The 24,814-nt window shown below is 51.9% G+C and overlaps 1 protein-coding gene across 1 annotated transcript; it reads right to left on the bottom strand.

The window, feature by feature from the left end:
• Positions 1–7,765: 7,765 nt before the first annotated feature.
• LOC119090249 (uncharacterized) lies at positions 7,766–24,773 on the bottom strand. The gene is made up of 3 exons (XM_037213033.1): positions 22,545–24,773; positions 17,204–17,383; positions 7,766–8,605 (listed from the first exon to the last, which is right to left on the bottom strand). The coding sequence occupies exons 1-3, from the start codon at positions 24,517–24,519 to the stop codon at positions 8,451–8,453; spliced, it is 2,310 nt and encodes a 769-aa protein (XP_037068928.1). The 5' UTR covers positions 24,520–24,773; the 3' UTR covers positions 7,766–8,450.
• Positions 24,774–24,814: the final 41 nt, after the last annotated feature.

Here is a 24,814-nt window from a genome sequence, read left to right as displayed (position 1 = left end):
ACCGCTGCCACTGCCGCTGTCTCCTGCGCTCCTGTCTGACGTATCTTACCTTAGGCGGTGCGATCTCTAATACTGATTGATCATTGGAGTTTTCGGCTGCGTCGACTGCTGAGGTCGTTTTGTACCTAGTGCGATCTTTAATACGCAGTATTACCCGATCAGCTTCGGTTTGGATGGGATTGGAGCCATTTTGTCCTGCAATGACCATTACAGGTCCATCGGACTAGGGAGAGTGGAGAGAGGTGGGACAAGGTTACACACATCTGGAGGACCTCCGTAACCGAGCTTTGCCCCAGGCACGCACCCCTCTGCGGCGCTTGCGTGGGTGGCCGGCGGGGCTCCTGTCAGGCGGACACTGATACCCGCAGGGACATTGATACCCGCTCATGGCGGACGTGTGCGCCTCGCCCGCAGAGCCCCCTCTGACCAGGGCCACAGCGAAGACGGACTTTGCTGCTGGACATAGCGCTGAATGCTGCCGAGTCCGCTGAAGGAAGGCATCTCGCTACCGCACTCATAGCTAGCGCATGCAATCATGGAACGTACCTAACGCGCAAAGCACTACCTCGCAGACTGTAATCGCGTGCGCTGGAAATGAGTTTTATAGGTGGCGCTGGGTTGCAGGTTCGGGACAGCCGTTCGATTGGCGGGATGGTCAACATGCCTTCATGGCTGTTTTTCTGATCAGCATGTATTTTTAATCCATATTTACATCACTGCTCTCAGCGGACCCGTTTTCATCGTTGGTTATTTCTGGAGAGGCGGACGCTGGACGTGGCTGACGCCTGCAGCGGCGCACACTGCCCGTCAGGGACGGCGGCGTCTGCAGTGGACCAGATCAGGGGCGTTCCCGGGGGAGGGGGAATGGAAACGAGCCCCCCCCCGCACACAGACACACTGCTGAGCCAAGAGCTTCACACAAGATATTGAGCGATTTAGTAGAATCCTTGCCAAATTTGCAGCACCTTGGACTCCATTTTAAACCCCTTCCTCCTGAGGACAATTCTGGCTCCGTGCCTGGACCGGCCGGAGACCGCTGCAGCTCGGGACCACGAGCGGACCGGCCGGACCTCGGGCCGGTAGTCTGGTGATGTCAGGGGGACGGTATGTGCGGCGGCTCTGGGTCCATCCCACGGTCAGTGGACGCCCACCCCGGATCTGCAGGCCGGCCGGCCGCCCGGCGGCGCCAGTTCACTTGCAAGCTGCAAATCCAGATCTCACCGGATGTAGCTCGCTTTTGTGAGCTCAGAGCAGATCGGAGACCGCTGCCGGGAAAATCGGTCGAGGATGCGCGGTTGTAGTTTTCAGTATTTCGTTTAGAATGCTAACCAAGCGTTTCATGGCCGGGACATAACCGAATTTATATGTTTATTCAAGCACTGAGCCTGCATTTTATTCAGAGTCGAATGGTTTGATCAGAGAGCGCGAGATGTCCAGTGCAGGTCGCTCTTGCCCACCCTTCGTTACACAGAACTGTGCCCTTGCTATGACAGTCTCAGACACATTTCAGGCCGCCTCCCCCTCACACACACTTGCTCCAAAGCCATGGTAATGCCACACGACCTCCGGTGGCACAACCTGCGCCCTACAGCGTTGCGTTGCAGCGTAGCAGCGTAGCAGCGTAGCAGAATAGGATATCACCCACCGGTCGTAAAACAGACAGGCCAATGTCACATGCTAACAGTGTTGACGTTGCGGTGGAAAACCCGGAGCCACTGACGCGCGTCTGGGAAAGCCGCACATGACGCACAGTAACCCCTGGCGCGTGAGCGGCAGATGTTCGCGGCTGTGTTCTGGTTAAAGTCGGGAAGATAATGTGGTTAAGTGTATGTACGATGAGCACTATGCATATAGATAAGACAGTATTGGTAGCATCATTCCGCGCAGAATATCAGGAGAATGGAGAGATGGATGTGATAATTCGGCGACATGCCTTTATCGAAATAAATGAATTGTGGTATGTAGATATGGAATGGATAGTGAAATATACATATGCATATATATATATATATATACATATATATATATATGCGACTTATATTTATATATTCCTTTCGATGAAGGCATATAGCCGCAGTTTCACGTCTGTCTCTATTCTCCTAAGCGGAATAGGGCTATTTTAGTGCGTTGCCGTATAAGGAAAGCAAGTTCTTTCTCCTGCGAATCATTTAATGCATCTGATGTTTCCGCACAAAGTCTGTTTGACAATAGCATTTTTTTCTGCTTTCTTGAGACTGGGGAGGCGTTGTTGTCTCGTCTGGTGGCGGCTGCTGCACGGGCAGGAAGATCTCCTGAGCCACCCGGCTTTTTGCATTCGGGTAATCTTTTTGCACTGTTCAACGTCGCTTTGTATCAAGGGGTGAGCACGTCATCATCCGGATCATTTGCAGACACAACTACCACGGGGAACTAACGATAAAAACCACCAGTTGCAAGGAGTGTGCCTCGGAAATGGGGAAGAATCGTTCCTGGTGTGAACTGCCCATTAGGCTCTGGGGACTTAGATCTCACTTCAGGAACAGAACCCCGGATCTTCGAATGACTTTTTCAATGCCTTGCCGCCGAGATAGCAAAGACCCGACATTTGATCGCATCACTGCTGGTAGGACCGTGTTTATTGGTGATCGGAAGTGTAATGGGTGTTTGATTTCAAGCCGGGAACGTCATGCAAAACGCGATGCCGTAACGCGGTCCTGCGCGGCCAGGATAGGGATAAGACGATTCACCATTCACATACTGGTTTTCTTGCTAGAAATCCGATCATTCATGGAGGCGTTCCATAGACATTGGTTAATATCGTGAGCCTGACGAGTAGCAAGGAGATAAACATAATTAACAAGAAGTTAAAACAACGAGAGAGGGGACTGCCCCATCAAAATAGTACATAACGATACCATTGTCCGGGTGCTTCGGTATGAGAGGCGTCAATAGCATTCACGTTACTTTTGCCGGGCTCTGGCTTAGGCGGCAGTGCAGTGGTTCCTGCTGGTTCCATTTTATCGTTTTAGGAACACACGTATATGGGCCTCTCCCGTTGTCTGTCCCTGCGGCCGCACCACAGGCGTGATACCCTCGCGCACAAGCAGTCTGATGGGAGCTGCGACTGCGTCACGTGCGGCGCGACCTCGCTCGGCGTGGTTGCCTCAGGAGGATGAAGGACCAAGTGGACCCATGGCACGGCATACAGCAGTATCCAATGGCCACGCCAGAAATCTCGTCGACCCCTCCTGTGACGAACCATTCGTCTGAGGTGAACCGTAGCCCACCTTACACGCTGTTCCTGTCACTTATCGCCTCACCTCACCCCCGTTCCTCATCTATCTCTCTACGGACACGGTTTACTTTAGACGCATGTTTCCGTGTTTTCGCTGGATCGCATTGCACCGTCTTTCAGCAGCCACGCGCGCCCCCCGCGACGGCCGCCGCATCACCGCGCCGCCCCGGGCGCCCCTCGAACCGCCGATCCTGACCTCTGACCCCGAGCTCTCGGCCGGGCCGTCAGACGGCGCAGAGGTCAGCCGAGATCAAAAGCCCTGTCAGCCTGCGGCGGCGGCCAGGCATCCCCCCGGCGGGTGTCACAACCGACGGCAAAAACTCGGCGCGCGCAGCGCTGCCCCTCCCCCTCCGCTGGCGGCGGGTCTTTGTCCGCATCGGGTGAGGCTGCGAGACCGTGGGCGTCTCGGAAATCGACGGCATTGCTGCGCCAGTTTCTGGAAACAGATGAGGATCTGAGGTGCGCAGGGCGAACGATGGGTGATTTTGACGCCACGTGCAGTGTTGACGGGCACGACGAAAACAGACCTAAACGTCTGTCGCAAGACCAAATGTTAGTTTTCAGCTGCTCTAGGACATTAATTTGACAGCCTGCATGCTGAGCCCAGCGTTTCAAAATGCATCCAGTAAGATGTGCAGGACTGAAGTATCAAGCCATACCTACAGAATTCTGGCTCCACCATGGCCTCTGCACTCACAGTTCGTTGACTGCTGATCCATTGTTCAGTAAAGGAATGCTCCATATTTCTTTAGGTTTTGAATTGAAATAACCATCTTGAAGGTTATTCGGTGCAGTTCAACAAACCTTGCCTTTCTTAAGACGTAAGCCTTTTAAGTTTCTGAGCTACATGCCCGTGAGGATGTCAGGACCATTTTAGGGACGCTTCTAAGTTCACCCAGGTATCCATGACGTCATAACAACGTCATTCAAATCCTGCCATTTTATTAGCCGTGCGGCAGTTTAGGCCAAGAAAAACACAATTATCCAGTCATTAATGCCTGGCGTTCATTAGCACGGTCTCCAGATAAAACGACCGTCAACTGGCTATGGAGCAGTGTTATGCAAGGTACGATGACGAAGTAAAAGAATGACGTATTGAGGTACGATTTACGTAACCGAGAATTGTGCTGTCTGGAGCTGTCTTTTCCACTTAAAAGTATACGAAAAGTTATTAGTGAGCTTCGTTCATCACATCTAATGCATGCTTCATTATCTTCAAACGTGGAACATTCCCATTGAAGGGAGAATCTCACCTTTTGTGCTCTTTACTTATTGTTATATCACATGCGTACGATTAGATCAGCAAAACCAGTTTTCTCGAAATCCTTCTGAATGGCTTAGAATTTTGGTTCGAAGTAACCGACCCTGCGAGAGAAATCCCATTTGGCTTCCTGCTCACCACTATGAAAGTAATATATTTAATTTGCCTTGTTTTTCGAACGTATGGTTGGTAATATTTGCAACATACTTATGTGGCAAGGTTTTGTGTGATAAATGCTACGAAAGCTTGAAACACGCTGTTAAGACAAAAAGACATGCGAACACGAAGCTATGATCCCGCGAAACGAAACGCCATACTACGGCTTTGATTTTTCGTCCATGGTGTTAACCACAGTGGCTCTTTTCGAGGCGCATTTTGGCTTTGTAAATGGGAGAATCACATCCATTTGACGCACTGGTTCATGCTTCAACCAATGAGCTTCTGGGTAGCAGACCCTTGCCCGCTGGGCCAAACACAAACGTTCTTTTATTCGTACTGGTAGACGTGCGCGCAGCGGTAGTCATGACAACCGTAGTTGCAGCTGCAGGGAAGACGTGCAGTGCTGTTACGAAGTGTTGACTGTGTAATTTGGACTAAAATAATGAGGTTGATATCCTTTTTATGTCCTGACAATGCCACAGTGGCACTATCCAGTGCAGTTATTAAATGTAAGTAGTCCTGAGGTTTCACTAGAGTCGGTTTTTGAAACACGCCCCACCACTCTTTTCAGCCTCTAACCCTGACACCCGACCTGCCCGGCCGATTCGCCAAGCCCGAGGCCCCTAAATGCTGGGTTGACCGATGTCCAGCTGGGTGCTGATTGGCCAATCTTGAACAAGGTGTGGAGCAGCGGGCAACGATTCCTGAGCCGTGATGCGATAACATGAACGAATATCGACATCCCTGTCACTCACGTGGCCGATTGTTGCTGCACTGGCTGAGCCCTCATTTGACTCCAAATCTTGCATGAGAAAGTTGCAGCCTGGTGATTTCTGGCGTGCTAAATCGTTTATGTGATTGGCACTCATCCTTAGCGGCGCAGCCCGACTTTGCGATGGGGTGAGGCTAATTTTTTACAAGCGTGTCGCGGCCTCATTGACAGTACGTATACACTGTGAAAAGACTAAAAGACGCCATAAGCATTAAAAAGCTCGGCACCTAGCACACCAATGAAATATCGTTGGTTACACCGATGCCTTAAGCAATTATTTCACCCGCGCACCTTATGGCATATTAATTTATTCCACCACCAGTCTTATCACTAGCTTACGACGTTTTTGCTCCACATGTCGCTTTCTATGGCAGTCTTTTTGAAATATAAAATCAAAATAGTTTTCCTGACCACCAAATTTTCAAATGATGCGCGGTACTGTCGTGGTGAAAAACTGCGCTCGAGCCTGGAGATGGTGCGAGGCTAAGCCCCTATGAGCCCCCCCCCCCGCCCCCCCCCCCACCACCATCTTGGCTGCGCCCCTGCCTGCCCTTGATTGACGCAACCGAACTGAGAGCGCAACGCCGCTAAACTGAGCTACTCAAAAACGAACTCTAACAATGGACGTTATGCGCATATTTCATGCAATTTGCCCCTTTATCTGTGCTCGTATTTGAACATATCTTTAGCACACACACATGCACAAACACACACACACACACACACACACACACACACACACACACACACACACACACACACACACACACACATATATATATATATATATATATATATATATATATATATATATATATATGAGCTTCTCAAATGCCCTTCGATATGTGCCCAACTTTAAAATGGTGCGGGGCGTACATTGCCTCTCCCGAAGGCCGTCACCCATTTAAAACGAAGTGATAAGTGAAATTGCCATTAAAAATGCCATTAAGTTTCTTCACAACATTGGCTCGTAGCTATATACCTACACATGCATGTGCATACCTGCCTTAAGTGTAAATGATAAGCAAAACACGCCGTACCTTAAATTGAGCCTAATATTTGCTCAGTTATAGAACCACTGGCTTTTTCATTGGCAATGCATACCTCATGCGTGAGCGGCGACTCCACAAAAGGCTGATTGTTCGTGTAACGTTTCCTATCTTGACACTCATGATATCTGACACTCATGATATCTGCGCTAGTGACACTTGACACTCATGATACTTGCGCTCTGCGTCGTGACAATGCCGCATAAGCAAACAGTTGCAGAAGTAAACAGTTGCCATTCAGCGAGCAGCAACGTTAGCCCATCTGTCGCGCCGGAGCAGACGAGCGTTCGTGGAAGGTGACGTCACACGTTTGGGTGGTCCCCGACGCGACACCGCGTTTTTCGTCCAGCAGCTGTGACCTCAAATGACCTTCGTCATCTCAAGTGAGCCGGGCACCGCCCGCACCGCCCACATTTGTGTCCATCTCCGTTTAGACACGATGGTCTCAATGGAACATATGTAAGGTTTTCATTGTTGTCGTCAGTAAGGCCTGTGCACAAATGACGAATGGTACTTCTCTGGTTTTGGCTAACGCTATGGTCATTGAGTTCCCATGCCACGAAAAAACAAAACAAATGAAGCATGTCACAGCCATTGCATTATAGATAAGTACGGGACAAATCAACCAACGGTATGGGATGTATGGTGAATGCTATACACTGTCTTAATCGGAGTTATCTTTGGAGCATTTCGTCTGCAGCTAAATTTACTCTGCAAGCCGTCTGAAAAATCTGCCAAAGAAAAAGACAGATGCAGGAATCATCATCACATGCTGGATCCGTGCGTACGTCTGGTACATCAGCTATGGCTTTCATCGCTGACCTTCCAGGTAATCATTACATATTACATGTTGCATGTAAAATGCGGACTTTTCTCGCTGTTTCTTTGGTTCATTTACCATTTTGTTCCCAAACGACATAGTAGGTTTAATCCTTGATACGGCGAAAGTTGTGGATGGTGCTACCGACCAATGACTGGGAAGGAAGTTGCAGCAGTGATGACAATGTGTTTTTGTTCATTCATTCCATGCGTCAACATAGGCGTAATATAAGATTTACAACTAAATAGAGGATGCGTCTTCTCCCAGTTTCCCGCTGGTGCTGCCTCTGAGCACACTTCTGCGAAGCAAACACTTCAACGAGTGGCCATTGTAACCATTGTAACTGTTTGCCTTTCGTGCGATCCCGCTTCATTGTTCAGAGTTCGAAGAATGCTGTTCCGAGGTGCGCTTCTGTTCGAAAGCGACCGTGGCATATTGAAATGTTTATTGCAACAGCTCTGGGCGGCGTCACCGACAGCGTCAGCGTCTCCGAGAACGGCGTCTCGTGACGAGCACGCTGACGGCTCTGCCAGCCGACGCACCGGCGAAATAACGAAACCCACACTTGAGCGGCGAACGACAACACTGAAGCTAAAATAATACAAACATCAAATGCACACGCGAAGTCGCACAGCGGTGCGCCATTAAAACAGCCGGGGCTGGCGGAGCGTGCGTGGCATGCCCGCGGGCGGTGACTGGCCCTGCCCCGGGGCGAGACCCGTGACCCCGTGGGGGGAGAGAGCGTGCTCGCTGCTGAACGGCCCGGTCGGTCGACGGCCGGAAATCGCTATCGGTATCGATCACCTCGCGCCGCCGGAGGGGCGTCGCCAGCGTGCTGAAGAGGGGCTCGGATCAGCCGACAAGACGCCGCAGCCGCCCTCCGGCTTTGCGCCGCTGCGAACGACGCAGCAGCTGAAAGTGACGAACAATACCAGCGACCGGCTGATTGTACCGAGGTGCCAGGCCTGGACAGAGCACATCGGAGTCCAAGTCAGCCGCAGACTCCGAGCGACCCGCCTCCGATCCCATCACTGGCGCCACGCCGCGGCCGAATTCCCGGTCTCGCCGGCGCCCAAAGTCGGGGAAAGACTCGGCCTCGGGTAATTCGCACCCGATCACTGCGTCGAGTAGCTGGACACCGAGTACGAGTTGATGCCGTTGTCGTAGTAGGTGCTGATTGGCGCTCCGCTCGTGACGTCATAGCTGGGCGTGACCGGGTAGAACATGGCCTTCTTGTCGTACAGGTTGACGGGCGGCAGGCCGGATATACCTGCCGGTGACGTCAGCGTTAGTGGGCGGAGCCAGGGGCGGGCACGTGCCGGCTGGCGCCATTGCGGCACGCGCTGTAGCCGCGCGCCGAGTGATGGGGGCCCGAGCTCCCCGCGATGCTCGGGAGCCGGTATCGTGGCCCGTGCTGGTTACATCGATAAATGGCCCAATAAACGTTGGTCAGCATTCGTGAACCAGGTGCATTTGGATGCGATGGCAGTTCCGCTTGAAGCCGATGTTTTTAAACGAAATGAGCTTGTTCAGTCGCGGTCGTATAGATACGAATGAAACAGCGCACGCTTTTAGAAAGCTACATGGCCGTGTCAATCACATTCACCAATTTGTTAATTGGTGAAATTGGCGGACACAGACGGACAAAAACCATGACAGAGCATTTGACTGCCCGCTCGTTCCAAGGGATTTGTTTCCTGGGCACTGCAGGCTAATCTCCAGTAAAGGCAAGCCGTTATTCCTTGATGACGTAAATTGTGAAGTGCATTTGCGAGGAGCACTATGCACATAGATAGGACGGTAGTAACGCCTGCTATTGTTTCGATAAAGACATGTTGCCTAAATATCAATGCATCTATTTCTCCATTCTCCTGTTTTTTTCTCCGAAGTATAAGGCTGTTTCTGTCGTCTAATTGTCCCATAATCGAGAAGTACAAGTCAAATCCAAAACAGCTACTTAAGCCAAGTGCTTCTGCTGAGTTGCCTATTTGCCTTGTTCCGTGTTCTGCGGCTCGACCCGGACCTAATGGAAAATGGGCCTTAAGCAAGACAAAAGGAACACGAAACCGAGCAATGACCGAGCGCACCTAGTGACCGAGCGCACCATGTGACCGAGTGTACCGAGCGACCGAGTGCACGCAACTCTCGTACCGCGGAGCCCTAGGTGGCCAGGAGCGCCGGCCGACCGGTCAGGTGGGCTGCGCCAGTGGCGGACCCAGCCGAGGCCAGACGACGGCCCGCTCCATAATTGATCACCTTAACACCAGGAAAGAGAAGACCACGGAAGAACGAGATAAACGACCGGGAGAGGCCTCCAGGAATGCAGAGACGGAGGTCCTCACTGATCATGAATGGGACGCGTGTCCCAACGGCGTCTCGCCCGGGCTCCGGAGGGCGGGGCTGTCGAAGTTGGCAAACATCTTGACACCAACAATGGAGGAATTCGTCTAGTGCGTCAGGAGCTGGTCGGTATGAGGCAGCGGATGCTCAACCTGGAGAAGCATGTCAAGAACCAGGACGCGGAGCTGAGTTTTTTTAGCATGCTGTAGATCAACAGAACGCGAGGATCTCAGAAGTGGAAGATGCCGTCGTGGAGCTGAAGATGGACAGAGACCTCCGTACCTCATCTTTGAGGGACCAGGTGTCGTAGTAGGATAATGTGGAGGAGACGGCAGTTAAGACCACACGTAAATGCCAACCGCGAGGTGAGCACCGATGACATTGCTCAAGTTTACCGCGTTAGAAAGGGGAGGAAAGATGTCTGTCAGCTCTTGCGTGTGGTCCCAAACAGTGTGCGGTACATAATTCATCAGAAACGGGTCGCATTAGGTAGGGATAGGAATGGACATCTGCGTAACAGAAATAAACAGCTGTGCAGCAGCGAACATTTTTTGGGAGGGCGGAGGCGGCATATACTAGATTACGTAGAACAAAACGGCAGGGTCCTATCCATAATGTGTCCAACCAGCAGGGACAGATCTTCGTTTTCCTGTTTGAGTACGGCCAGATGACTGGGGTGAGGAATTTTTGAAATGCAAAAAATATCCGGATGATGATGATGATGAAAAATATGTGATGATGCACATCATCCAAATATCTGGACGATGTGCCGCATACGGTCCAGACACGGAAATCGCAGCTTTTCTGCCTAACATACCGGCACTGCCCCTTCACATTGCTGATGTATAGAGATTGTGGCGAGTTTATTTCTGTGTGCGCGCGATGCTCGCGTACAGAGCGCTTTCCTGCCGTCCTTGCTGATGTGTCTGAGACCGCCTGTGCGCTGCGTTGCCCCTGGCAATTAGCAGCTGCTTCACCGACCTTGACCGCCGCCAGGGCCCATCAACTGACCGGTGTGGGGACTCACGTACCTGGACCGCCGTTCTGGCTGATGACCGAGGTCATACGTGGCGTACGTCGCGACGGCTTCACGTGGCATTGTGAGTACGAAGGCTGCACTCCCCGAGACATCTGAGTCGTGGGACGTGTCGATTGTAGTCACGGCAAGTTAGATGCTCACTGAAGGATGCGATTATATTTTACCTCCATTTATTTACATTAGTGAAAGTATGGCTGGTGCGAAGCACGTCTCTTTTAATGTAAGAGTCACGCGACAAAAATGTAAAAGGCGTGCAATATTCTTTTTCTACATACAGCGCACGCAAATCACATCGCCGTTTTGCAGGACACGCATTCATGGTTATCAGACGTCAAAATTTGGAGCCGCACGGGGTGGGAACATTCTGTACGTCCACAGCCCGAGATGTGATGATTCAGGCGTAGTTATCTTGCTGCCAAGGCCTAACGCGCGCTGTGCTGCAGCCGATTTGTATTGTGACAGTGGTGGGAGGGGGGGGGGGGGGGACTCCTTCTCGCCGACTTACAGTTTGGATGCGTCCGTCGTAAACATTTTTGCTGTTCTTCCACCAACCCAGGGCTATGGCAAGGCTCATGTAAAATTTTGCAAGAGTATGTGTGAGAAGTTGGAGGCTTTGTCTGCTGATGAGATAAAATCTATTTTGGCATGAGGGGACTGCAGCGAACATCTAAGTGAACTTGATGTCAGTCCGAAGCGGTACCGGGTCACACGAGTCGCAAAGACCCTGTCGTGTTTTCTGAAGAATTTTGGTCTGGGAGGCGTTTGGAGGTTGCGGTTCCAGGACACTCTTTAATGTAACTGGCGCCGCCTAGGGCCGTTACAGCAGTCTCCTATCAATTTTGTAGTTGCTTGTAAATATTTGGTTATAAACTACATGACACACAAAACAGATATTTATACTGGAATTCTAAATGATCATCGCGTCGTTATTTTCGGGTCATGCTTGCGCTCCGTTCAGGAACAGCTAGTATTGTGGCGCTTCAATAATTTTACTTGCAATGACGGAGAACTTGTGCGAAAAGACTGGGTGGCGATTAACGAGTTACTGAGAGGTTTAAGCATTTACATGACTGTTGAAGATTTGGGCTTAAGGTTGCAAGTGGTATCTGGTTAAATATAAACTCAAGTTATAAGAGGAAGCAAGGAAATTGCCAGGCAGAAAAAGGATAGAATAGGGCAAGCAGCGGGGGTAAAATCGAAGTTGGAAAGAGAAATTGAATGGTGCACGAATACAAATGATTAACGAAAGGCCTGAATGATTATGAAGAGGAGAATGTGAAACGTGCAGTCCTACTTTCAAGTGCCAGGTGTTAAGAACATCGAGAAAAGCCTTCTAGGTACTTTTTCGGTCTATGCACGAGAAGGGTGGCGAAAAAAATCATTGCTAGGTTGTGGAGAGGGTATGGAAAATTTACGTCTGATGGTGAGGAAATCTTGCGATTATGTAATGAGTATTATTAATATATTTACCAGCCAAGGAAGGAATCTTTGGATTTTGGCAATGTCATATCAAATCATGTCGATAGTTTTCATCGGCCAGAGTGCCCACAACTGAGTGAAATTGACAGGGCTCATGTGACGGCCCAATAACGAATGAAGAATGTACGTGCGCACTTAAAGGTATGCTGAACAACAGATCTCCTTCAGTATCAGAGTATACCAAAGACTTCTTCGTATTTTTCTGGGCCGATATTGGTAGCCTAGTCGCTAGGCACATAAACCAAGCCAAGGACAAGGGTCAGTATTTCGTCACATAACGCAGTGGTGTAATAACCCCAATCCCAAAGAAGGGTGTTCAGACTCTACTAGATAATAAACATCGTATATGCCTATTTTATATGGTGTATGGAGTTGTCGCTGAGGCGTTAGCAAACCGGCTTACGCGAACCATGCATAAGCTTGTATCCGAGGACGAAACGGGTGGCATCAGAAACAGGCATATCGGCACGAGTTTGAGGGTAGTGGCTGATGCATTCGATATATGTGAAGAAAAAGACGTTGGAGGCTTATTGACGGCACTCGACTTTAAGGATGCCTACAACTCTGTTGAACAGGCATTTGTATATCAAATGTTGAGACCGTGCAATTTCGGTGATAGTTTTATTGGATGGACTCAGCTTTTGACAATGAAGCAGAATTAGCCGCAATTAAGAGTGGATATATCTCAGCTTGGTTTTCGCCATCGAGAGGGCCCCGGTGGGTATGTCTAACTTCTGCATCTATTTTCACGTTCGTTGTCAATTTTTTGCGTTGAAAATTAGAGCAAGGTGTGACATTTGAGGAATACAATGGAAGAAGGTGACATTTGTCATGGCTGTCATGTCATTTCACATTGGTCACACTGCGGTGGCACTAATTGCTTTTTGTCAATGACTTCAAGTCGGCCGGGCGCGTTCACGGCTCAGTATAGGATTTTGGAAACGTCTCCGGCCTAGCGCGAGGACAAAGGTGCTGCCAAAGGATATTGAAGAGGGAATAGGGACTTAACACGTCGGACTTAGCTGTAATATATAAAACTCAAAGAGTTGTATGGCTCACTCGAATGGCTTGACATCCGGATCTCGCCTCTGTAAAAGTGTTACTAATGAAGTTACAAGCCTTGTCGTTGGAGGAAGTTTTGAGAACAAGTTGCGGCAAAAGTTGGGTTAGGAGGTTAAAGGTCTCGTCTTTCTACAAAGAAATGTTGTCTCAGCTTAGAAAAATTGAGCCGTGAAAGGAGCCGAGGAGTGGCAAAAAAGTTCCCCTGCAGATTATATAGAATAACGCAGCAGTTCGGTTACGGGGTACACCAGTTTGCCATAGAGCACTCAGTGCTCACCGCTTCAATTTTATTGACGACGTTCTTGATTATGATGGATGATTGGTAGGTTATCAAGAATTAAACATAGGTCCAGTACATCCCATAACTTCCATGGGATGGTGTCGTGCCATTCCCCAAGCATGGAAACATATGGTAGTTGGCAGTACCCCACTCAACGAGGGAGGACAAGGCGACGTCTAATCACATTCACATTGCCAATAAATTGGTTCCACTAAGCAGTTTAAGAACGCACGATTTCTGTGCATGCCAGCGACCTTGAGCTCAGCCTACGGCCCAGAGACGATGGGAGGCGGACGGTTTTAACTTCGGTGACCGCTGGCCAAGGTCATAAGGACTCTCCTTCACAATAACGAAGTAAACTCGGCCGCAAAAGCTTCAGTTTAAAATAGGTCGCAGATACTTTCCAACCAAATGCCACCTGCTTGTAAGGGACGTTCTCTCGGAGCCATTTTGTGACGAGTGCAGCGGAGTGGACACGCTCGGGCATTGCACTTGGTCATGCCGCCGGCTGACGCACTTCTGCGCCGTGCTGTCTGATGTCCTGAATAAAAACAAATAATTGGGACGGATCGGTTTCATGCAAATGTCGTAAGCACTCTTTTTGCGTGCATTCATGGACTACTTGAGATTGCTCTCCGCCATAAATCATGGTAATCACTTCGTCGCATGTTATGACTGCTAAATGGCTTACAGCAAATTTTCCTGTTCCTCTCAGAATAAATGAAGTAGGAATATTGTTAACAATTCAGGATCTTGGTAAGGAAGCCATGTTGATTACTTAACACACACGATACATACGTAGATGGGTTGGGAGGTCTGCATACTGTCAAGACAGTATATCCATTTAAGGCACTGGTGTTTTATTCAATAGCACAGACCTTCAGAATAAAAAAATAAGGTCCAAGAACCTTTTGGCGGATCACCTCTGACGCAGAAGCGCATCGGAAGGGGGTCCAGCGGTTGACCGAGGTCGCCGACAGGACTGAAGCGGAACCTAACGGCGAGCATGCATCAGTGCCTCTTCACTCGGACCCCGCTTTGGAAGCCTCCAGTAAACAAGGCCTGACTGCCGTGATGAACGCCCCAGCCCGAAATATGGATTTCGTCGGATCGGGCGCGACTCACCGCCTCGCGCCACCCTGCGGGAGCATCCTGGTACAATGCATCAATCTATCCACTCCCCGGGCGCGCCAAATAAACTGCCACCGCGCGCCGGTAAACTGTTGAGAACTCGGGTAAACGGACTAAATCGGTAAGTGTCTGCGTGCCTAGACCGGTCTGCGAGCCAACTCGGGATAGCCGGCGGGGGGAGGGGGAGGGGGGGGCGGTGAGCGTCTGGTTTCCCTGAAGGGGTGCTCAGCGATGGGGGGGGGGGGGGAGCCGCCTCCGTGCGAAAATCCAATACGTTTAAGTGAGCCGATTAGATGGAGTTGTAAAAAACGAACACTTCTGATGAACTGAAGAAACCCGTTGCTGCCTCTTCAATCGGTTTTTAAAACAGCGACGGTATCAGCCCAGATTTGACATCACCGAGAATGGCCCCGCCCGCACATGATGCAAGACAAGGCTGGGGGCGTGAGGCAAGAGTTTACAATTTGGAATAAACCTGTTGTTTTTACACCGTCCCCCCCCCCCCTGCTATTTTGCGGCAATATTGGCAAAACGCCTCATAGAGCCATGGAACGAAAACTCACGCTTGCATCAGTTTAGTTTGCAAGTCAATCGCTTTGGATATGGCAAAGCTACCATTGTGCGGGCGATTGTGGGGGCTTACTTGTCATTTACAAACAAATGTCTGGAGCCTGAGCAAGTGATGTTCGACTCAACCGATCCCAAGAATGGGACGCGATTGTAAGGATTTACGGTTTGATTGTTCAATATGCCCGGGCCATGAGCTGACCGCAATCCTTGGAGATGAACGCGGGCCAGTCGACCCCAGGTATATGAGAGCTTACTTCCTGCCTCTTCCTGGAAAAAAATCAGGTAGAGCAAATATGACCTCTTCGTTTTGCAACTGCGGAATAGTTTGCGGTTTCGCAGATACTTGAGGAAAACAAACAAATTATTATCCATGCACAGTTCCCTGTAATAGCGAGCCATTTCACTAAAACACAAGTGATTGACATTTGGATTATGAACTGCAGCGGTCTCCCCCGAGGCGTTCAAACGGCCCTGTGCACGCGGTGACCACGTGCACTATTCGACCAATAAATCAGTGTCGGCTGAACTCCTGTCGTGACAGGCTTAAAAAAACAGACCACGTCACCCGGCAACGCTGAATTGCGATGTAAGCTGGACTAGTGAGGCCTGGCATGCGCTCCTTGGACGCCCTGCTATGAACGATGCAGATTCTAGGCCCAAATCACCGTGACCTGAAGCCGCAAGCTCAACCAGTGATTGTGGAGACGGTCATGTGGAGGTAGAGTGATGAAGTTGGTATATATATATATATATATATATATATATATATATATATGTGTGTGTGTGTGTGTGTGTGTGTGTGTGTGTGTGTGCGTGTTTGTGTATCTTTTTGATTTCTATATGGAGCATGAGGCAATACTGCTGGTGGCTCATTTTTAAACAGCTTTATACTGTCGAGAAAATTGGGCGTCTCCGCCTTTCTCTCCTTTCGCCTCGTTTCTTTCTAGCACAAACGTCTCCAGCGACATTTCCCCGTCTCTTCCTCTTAAAAAGCCTGTGAGGCGGCCGCTTGGCGCCGGTGCCGCGCGGCCTCCCTGCGCCCGTTCCCGGGAGGCTGTGAACATGACGGCGCAGACCGCGCCCGTCACCTCCGGGCGCCGTTATCACAACACAGCCGGGTAACGCTAGCCGGGGGGAGCGTTACCCGGCTGGCTGCCGCCCCCAGGCGTCTGGCTGACCTGGCGCCGAGCCGCACCAGCAGCCGGTGACGCCGCGGCGGCGCGGACAGGCGGGAGTGCGAGTGTGTATTGTGTCCTTCCGTTGCATGCAGTGCGTTCATTTGTGGTCAAGGGTTGGACGCCTGCGCTTAAAACCCCGCCCTGCAGTCCTTCTTTGATGACCAAAACAAGGTGCTGTCGAATTCTGCACTCTGGTCATTTCCAAACGGAGTCGGGAAGAGAAGGACAGTTAAAAGGAACTGGTTAAATGACCTGTCGGCCTCTCTGTTAGTGTCAATTGCGGCATCGTCCTGGCTGTACTCCTCGTCAGCGACCATGGACTGTTGAGCAAACTCGTTTTCAAGGAAGGGCTAAATGAATGACTAAACATTGATCTGCCAAGACCCATCACTTCAATCTGTGGGCTTGGCATATTAAGCTCATGGAACTTTTCAATGCGAAAAGGCAGTGCCTCGCGGACCTGGTTAACAAGCATGCGGTTCATATGTTGATAAAATTTAAGCTCACATGCGACTAGTGATCGCACTTATCTCCGAACGACCCAGCGTTGTTACAACCCAGAAATCGTTTTGCCGTGGTTCCACAATGAAGCCAGCAGATAAAGTAGACGCAGACGACGTATGCAAAAAGCCGCTGGAAACGTCACGCTTTCCATTCAGACCTTCCCAAACACCGCAACATCCCCACAGGCTGCCCCCTGCCCCCAGGCCGCTGCGCGCGCCTCCAGCTCGCGTCCGCCGCCTCTGGGCTCGTGTCCGCCGCCGCCGGACGGGCGGCGGGGTCACTGACCTGGGAACTCGCTGTCGCAATGCATGGAGGGCAGGGGGTGTGGCGGGTGGCCGTGCGAGGTGATGTGGGGCGAGGCGGTCGACATGGGCGTCAGGGTGTAGCCGCCGCCGCCGCCGGCGCCGGCCGCCGACAGCGAGCTGGACGGGTCAGCCGACGAGGGTGACAGGGAGCCCGGCGAGCCTGGCGACAGAGCGGCGACCGGGTTAGCGGCCAGAGCGAGAGGCAGGCAGAGGGGCGACAGGCTGAGACAGAGGGGCGACAGAATACGGCAGGGGGGCGACAGGCTGCAACAGAAGGGCGAGAGGCACGCAGAGGGGTGACAGGCTGCGGCAGAGGGTTAACAGACTATGGCAGAGGGGTAACAGACTGTGACAGAGGGGAAGCAGACTGTGACAGAGGGGCAACAGGCTGCGGCAGAGGGGCGACAGACTGTAGCAAAGGGACGACAGATTGTGACAGAGGAGCGACAGACTGTGGCAGGGGGCGACAGACAGAAAGATGAACGTCAGACGTCGGAAATGTTCAGAGGAGGAAAACAGATGCCAGCCGAGAAGTGCCAGAAGGCAGAAGACAGCACAGAACCTTAAAGGGCAGACGTCAGCAGAGGTGTCATAGAGCAGAACACAGCACAGAGCGTTGAAGAGCAGACGACAGTAGAGGTGTTAGAGAGCAGAAGACAGCACAAAACGATGCCAGGGCAACGATGAAGGACAAACCTTAGCAGAGGTGTCAGAGAGCAGAAGACAGCACATAACGTTAAAGGGCAGACGACAGTAGAGGGGTGACAGAAAGGAAAAGGCAGCACATAACATTAAAGGGCAGACGACAGTAGAGAGGTGACAGAAAGGTGAAGGCAGCACAGAACGTTAAAGAGCACCCGCCAGCAAAAAGGTGCTTGAAGAGAGGCCCCAGTGGGCAGACATCATCCAGAGAATCAGAAGGCACACGCCGACGAAGAGTGTCAGAGAGCATACGTCAGCAGGTAGGCGCCAAAGGGTAGCCATTGATATTGAGAGCCGGAGGACAAGCGTGAGCAGATAGGTGTCGGGCGCAAACGTCGACAGAGGGTGTCAGAGAACATAGCCCGGCGGACAGGTGGCAGTGAACGTAAATCAAAGAGGAGCGTTAGAGAGCAAATGCCAGCTGACAGGTGCCAAGAGACATGCACCAGCATACAGAACAGAGAACAGACGTCAGAAGAAAGTGTCAAGGGGCGGGGGTCATCACAGACGAACAGATCGAGAATCACACGGTAGATGCAAAATAGAGGGTATGGGGTAAACATCTGCCGAGAGGTGTTCCATCCATCGACAGTCAGTGCAGCCACAGATCAGGGCGCAGACAGATCGCTTCAGGGCAAAGACAGACGCCAGAGAAGATAAGTCAGATGGCTGACAGATATTAGGCGATGGTGTCAGAGGACAGACACGCCAGTGGAAAGAAAACAGAAAGCAGCAGTGGCGGCGTACCCGAATTTCGTATGCGGGGACGAAACAAAATTGACTGGGTTTTTCTATCTGTAGGACCCCCGAGAGCGTGGATAATAGACTGCCCTTGTAGACTGCCCACCTAAGAGCTTGGCTTCATAGGTGCGCAGTCTACAAGGTGCCGATGCTTACTTCTTGTCATTTACAACGCTTCAAACGTACTTTTTCCTGACCCTACCTGTCGTATCCTCTTTTAAGTTTTAAGAACCATGCTCTGCACTCAGCAGCTACAAGCATCTGTACCTTTTTCATCAATCATACGTGAAAAGATTCCTTCAGATAACTTGCTTGCGTTGGGTAATTCAGGATCACCATGTCACGTAGCACAATGCGTTGAGAGGCAAGTAACAGTGTTTTCGTTCAGAATACATCAGGTCCCCGTTGGTTTTTGTCGTGCTATTGCCAAACTTTTCCAGACAGACGGAGCGGATGCAGAGTAGGGGTAATAGGCAAATGCCCTTACCAAATAAATGGCATAGGGGCCAAAATATGCTTGTGCCACCCACGATGTGTGATATAATTGTTCGCATTAAATTTGTCACAAGCACATTTTTACTGTTCCGTCAACGTTTTCTCCAGCCGACGGTTTCATTTTCCCTAATAATGGTTAACAGTCCACATTGGTCATCGGATTGTGCACAATGATTAAATCTGTGATGTTAATTAGCATCATGAAACTGTTATCCGCTGTTCTAAGCGATGCTTTTCAGCGCTGTTTTAAGTTTGTTACTGTTTTCGATAATGCTTTTATGACGCATTGTAAGAGGTTGCTTTCAGAAGTTAAAGCATCGATGTATGCAGGCCATATTTGAACATGCTAACTGGGGAGGAAAAGTCTCCCCAGCCTGTCAACATGCCTCCCCAGCCTGTCAACATGCCTCCCCAGCCTGTCAACATGCCTCCCCAGTCGTGAAATTCCTTCCGTTCAAGGACGTGGTCCAATACGCATGATAGCTGTAGGGAGCTAGGTAGTCTGTTAGCCTAGAGATATGAATGAGTCGAGTTGACAAAGCTAAGCAGCGGGAGGGAGTCTGTGGGTAATATGGCAAGTCTGTGGGTATATATGGCAACCAGGATATTCACTTCTCGCCAAAACCATTCAAACAATGAGAGAGGACATGTCCTCTACCTCCACAGTCTATCACAGGGCTCGACTCGCGATCCAATTTTTTTGCACCCCCCCCCCCCTCCAAGCAGAACAGCTGCAGCCAGAGCACTGCAATTTGGTGCATTTCTTCCTTGCTACCAATATGACACATCCAACAACATGCGTTGTCCCCAGGCGTCCCCCGGTTGGCTTTGTGGGAGCATATCAGAACAAAGCGTTTTTTTTCAAAAACAAAGCGAGCATTTCAAAAGTATATCTCGGCAGATTCCTCACACTGGAAATCGATGTTTGACCGAAGTAAATTTCCATGCCATCAAAATTTCGTTAGTAAGAAGCTGCCATGTCTCTGAAAGATTTTATGTTGTCAAAACGGACGCGGTGGGTATCCGATGTAATGATGACTCGATGTTGGTCCTGGTGCTGAAATCCGTATGTGTTTGCTTATACCCTAGCTATTGACCCATTGACGGCCGTGTATCTGCTGCTAAATGCCCAAATGCTGCAGATACAGATCCAGTGCATGGCAGATGCAGATTTTGGGGCAAGTAATTGGAGGTCAATGGTTCGAATGTCAATGCTGTTCGGTTGTAAAAAAGGAAACATACCAACATCCAGAGAGGCTTTCAGGGGCAGAGAGGCCCCAGCGCTCTAAGTAAAATGCCGCCCATAACTTTGGTCGGGGAGCACCCCAATCATACATGACGGACGCGTGCAAATGTGCAGGTTCATAGATATAGCACGAGATTTTGCATGCTATGCCACGCTCCTGATATGTCCGGCTAAAAAATCACACTTTTCTTTCGGCGTAATTTGACATGAATACTCATGTCATTCAGTCGATCTGCACCAACGTGTTTGCACCGCTGATTAATTTAGAGGAAATTTGTTTACCAAACTGGCAAACGGCCAACGAATGTAATGCCAACGCACGTATCAGTAGAGTCATGATTGAATCGTGTTGGAGCGATGGCGATGGTGACTGATGGGCCCAAACATCATTTATCCATGTATTCCGTATCACGTGTTCCAAGGTCGACAGGCTGAGCATTAGCCAATTGTTAATCAAGATATGATCCCGACTTTTTCTAGCTTGCCACTAATCAGGGCTCTTATCACGTGATTGGTGACAAAACTAAATTGGTGTCACTAAATAATTGAATGTTGACTATGTGATGCCATCGAATCGATTACATTGATGCACCCAGAAAGCGACCGTAGATCACGACTATGAGACGAAAGGCACAATCAGGCACCGCAAGCGATAGCCACAATTAACATAAATCATCGAACGCAAGGTATCTGCCGTGCGGTTTGAAAAAGATGGCATGGGGAAGGCGTAGTAGACGTGCGACGCCATCGCTTCGAGTAGACGCACGGCGCCTCGTGTCCACGACGTGAGGCGTCGTAGCACCAGTTGACTGTGAACTGCTACCCGCGAACTGAGTACATGCAGCACACCGCTTGATGAATGTTGCACCTGTTGTTGGTAACATCCTTAATAGATGGTGACCATACCATCCCCCAGATGGTTGAAAATCCTGGTGGCAGGCTTTTTACCATGAGGGAAAACGATAAAACACACGAATTGCAGGTACTACAGCGCATAAGTTGTCTGCTCTTTTTTAGAGAACAATCAGATAGATAAACAAAGAGCAATTACATTTTATAGCTAAGAAGAGAAACACCATTCCACTTTCTTTTACGCACCCGGCAAATCATCGCCGTTTGTTTTCATAACTGCTAGGGTAAAAGGCGGCACAACCGGGGTCGTTCTGACTAGTAACTACCATTGAAATGCGCAGAGAGCATTAGGAAGCCGCACTAAAATTCCTGTGAAAATAATCGGAGCGCCCACCAGTGCATCTCTAAACGGTCTTGCCATTTATGATCGTACTATTGATATTCACCATCTTCGTTCTTTTTTAAAGGACAGCAATCAAATTTGGCATGAGCTCCTTGATACCAAACATCAAAACTCAGCCGCCTCCACAGCACAGCTGGCGGTAAACATGCACTCAAGCAGTTCAGCTACGTGCTTTAGCATCGCACCTGACTACACCATAACCTACGCCATCATAACATTACTACCTGACGTTTAAAATCGCTTTGCCAGGCTTGGACAAAATTGCATCGTCCAACTGTTGAAACACAGCCAACCATTCGCTTGGCATTCATCCCCGAAACATCACTGGCTCGTAAACTGTGGCTGAAGTGCTAGTAAGGCAGATCACGTGCGTGCTGGGTTAGTTACCCGCGCTGTTAACGTCAGCTGGTGTATTGGTGACGAGACGTTAGTTAGCCAAACCGTCTCTGAGGAGTGAACGAATGGAGCGGTGACCTACCCAATGAGCTCAGTCGTAACACTGTAAATAAATAAAACACCTGGCGTCGGCTGCCGAGATGCACATTTATAATATTGATTACTGACAGATTCATTTGGCTAAAGCGTCGCTATCAGCCAAGTTGGCCGCATATAGGTCTGTCTCGATTGATACTGCAGTAAGCCTTACCAGAGGTGGAGGCTTCTCGCAAGGATTTATATGGAAATACTTAGATTTCGGCTTGACTTTTCGTAAACATCGCAAATGAACCCCACGACAAAACCTTCAGCCATCGGTGGATATGGCACACATCCCCCGGAACACGGTCAGCGGCACGCTAGCCATGAGGTCACCCACAGGTGACTGAGCCACCGCAGCCGAGGTCAGTGGCCGGAGGCAGTGCGCCGGTCACCGGTCACGCTTACCCTGCTCGGCGGGCGTGGGACTGTGCGGCGGCCGCAGGCAGCCCGTCAGCGGCGGGCCGGACACGGCGCCCAGCCCCGACCACGCCGCCTCCTTCTCGCCGTAGCCGGAGCCGTAGCCGGCGCCGGCCGGCGGCACGGCCGCCAGGTTGTACTCGTAGCCGGCGGGGCCAGGGGCGGCGGCGCCGGGCGGCGCCGGCATGTACGAGCCGGCCAGGCCGATCAGCGGGTTGTAGCCGGCCTGCGCCTGGCCGTAGGTGCAGGACGACGGGCTGAGCTGCGTGTAGCTGCTGTAGTCGGCGCTGTAGGTGGGCGGCTGCGCGGCCGGCAGGCCCTGCGCCGGGTCGTAGCCGCTGCTGGCGATGCCGCTGTTGGCCGGGTAGTAGCCGAACGACTTCAGCGGGTGGCGGCACTTGCGCCGAAAGCCGCGCGGACGCCGCCGCGAGCTGCCCTCCTCGAACATGTACTCGGCGGCCGGGTCGAGCGTCCAGTAGTGGCCCTTGCCCGGCCGGCCCAGGCCCTTGGGCAGCTTGATGAAGCACTCGTTCAGGCTGAGGTTGTGGCGCACCGAGTTCTTCCAGCCTTGGTAGCTGCCCTTGAAGAAGGTGAAGCGCTCCTGGAGGAAGCGGTAGATCTCGCTTAGCGTGAGCCGCTTGGTCGGCGAGCTCTGGATCGCCATGTGGATGAGGGCGATGTAGGAGAAAGGGGGCTTCTCCTGACGCCGGACGCCGGGAGCGCCGCGCTTGGTCGGCTTCTCCGCCGGCTCCGGCTCCGCCGCCGCTCCCGCCGGTGGCATCGGCTCCGGCTGCTGCTCCTGCTCCGGCACAGGCTTGTCGACCTCCTCGCCACACGGCGCCATGCCACTGCCGTCGTAGGTGCTCAGGCTCTCCAGCTTAATGGTCGTCTGCTTGATCGAGCCGGGCGAGTAGGGGAACGTCTCCTTGTCGGCGCCGCCCGCCGGTGAATGTTCATACAGCTTACCCAGTCCGTCGAACTTGCCTGGCTCGTCGTACGCCTTGTGCACGGCAAGGCCGTCCGTGTCGTACGGCTTGTGAATGCTCTCCGTGTCGTACGCCTTGTGCATGCCGTCCGTGTCGTACGCCTTGTGCATGCCATCCGTGTCGTAGCTCTTGTGCACGGGGATGCCGTCCGTGTCGTACGGCTTGTGCTGCATGCCGTCCGTGTCGTACGCCTTGTGGAGACCGTCGGCGTCGTAACTCTTGTGCACTGGCAGCCCGTCTGTGTCGTACGGCTTGTGCTGCATGCCGTCCACGTCGTACCCCTTGTGTACGGGCAGGCCGTCCGTGTCGTACGGCTTGTGCGTCGCCTCGTGCGCGCCTGGCTCGAACTTGGGCGGCAGTGGCGGCGAGGCGGCCACGCCGCCGGCCGGCGAGCCCTGGCGCAGGTAACGGCCGCCCTCAGGCCGGTACGCCGCCGCGTCGTACCGGAACTGGCCCACGTCCTCGTCGCGCAGCGCGCCGCGGTCGTCGCCGTGCGGCACGAACTCAGCGCGGCCCGGCAAGAAGCCGTCCTCCGGGCCAGGCCAGGCCACCGGCCGCGCGAACTCGCCCTCCGCGCGCATGTCGTACCCATCGCCGTACGCGTCGCCGGCCGGCGGCAGGTCGTAGCCGGCCGCCTTGGCCGCGTCGTAGCCGGCCGGGCCGGGCGACTGAGTGGCGTAGTCGGGCTCCGGGGCGCCGGCGTGGCCGTAGCTGGCCGGCGCCGGCGACTGCGTGCCATAGTCCGGCGCCGGCGACTGGGCGCCGTAGCTCGGCTCCGGGGCGCTCTGGTGACCGTAGATGTGCGGGTACTGCGGGTAGGGCAGCGGCGACGGCTCCTCGCTGACGCGGTGCTCGATGATGGTCGGGATCTGGATGGCCTGGGGGCGTAGCTCGCGGCCGTAGTCCATGTACGATGACTTGACATCGCCGAGCGTCGCCGAAGCCGCATCTTGCGTCTCCGCCTTGCTAGTGTCCATCGCAGCGTGTTTTGTTTACGGAGATTTAATAATATTTATCCTGGGTCGGATCGGTTTATAAGCAGTCGCGGCCGTAAAAAAGAATAATCCAAATAGTTTACGGCAATCGCCAGTGCAGAGGCGACGCGGAGACACCGGAGTGTGAGAAGCACTCGCGCGCGCGCGGCCACTTGCGCTCTCGCGCTCCACGAGGGCCACTGCACCGCCGGCACCGCGGGCTTTTCGGAAAACGCCAGCGCCCGGCCCACACGAGAGCGATAATGTTCACGGTGTGTGACATGTCATAGATCGGCTG

The sequence above is a fragment of the Pollicipes pollicipes genome, unplaced genomic scaffold, assembly GCF_011947565.3.
Source record: "Pollicipes pollicipes isolate AB1234 unplaced genomic scaffold, Ppol_2.1 Scaffold_3087;HRSCAF=3621_pilon_pilon_pilon, whole genome shotgun sequence".
Taxonomy (NCBI): domain Eukaryota; kingdom Metazoa; phylum Arthropoda; class Thecostraca; order Pollicipedomorpha; family Pollicipedidae; genus Pollicipes; species Pollicipes pollicipes.
The sequence above is the reverse complement of the archived record's forward strand: the minus strand, read 5'-3'. Positions and strand labels throughout refer to the sequence as shown.

What these genes read in the sequence shown, in the direction of transcription:
- LOC119090249 (XM_037213033.1), bottom strand. Translation starts at nt 24,519, where the DNA reads ATGGACACTAGCAAGGCGGAGACGCAAGATGCGGCTTCGGCGACGCTC. An exon ending in TCCCACGCCCGCCGAGCAGG is followed by an intron (nt 17,384 to 22,544) that starts GTAAGCGTGACC and finishes CTCTGTCGCCAG; the next exon opens with GCTCGCCGGGCTCCCTGTCA. An exon ending in TTGCGACAGCGAGTTCCCAG is followed by an intron (nt 8,606 to 17,203) that starts GTCAGTGACCCC and finishes CGTCACCGGCAG; the next exon opens with GTATATCCGGCCTGCCGCCC.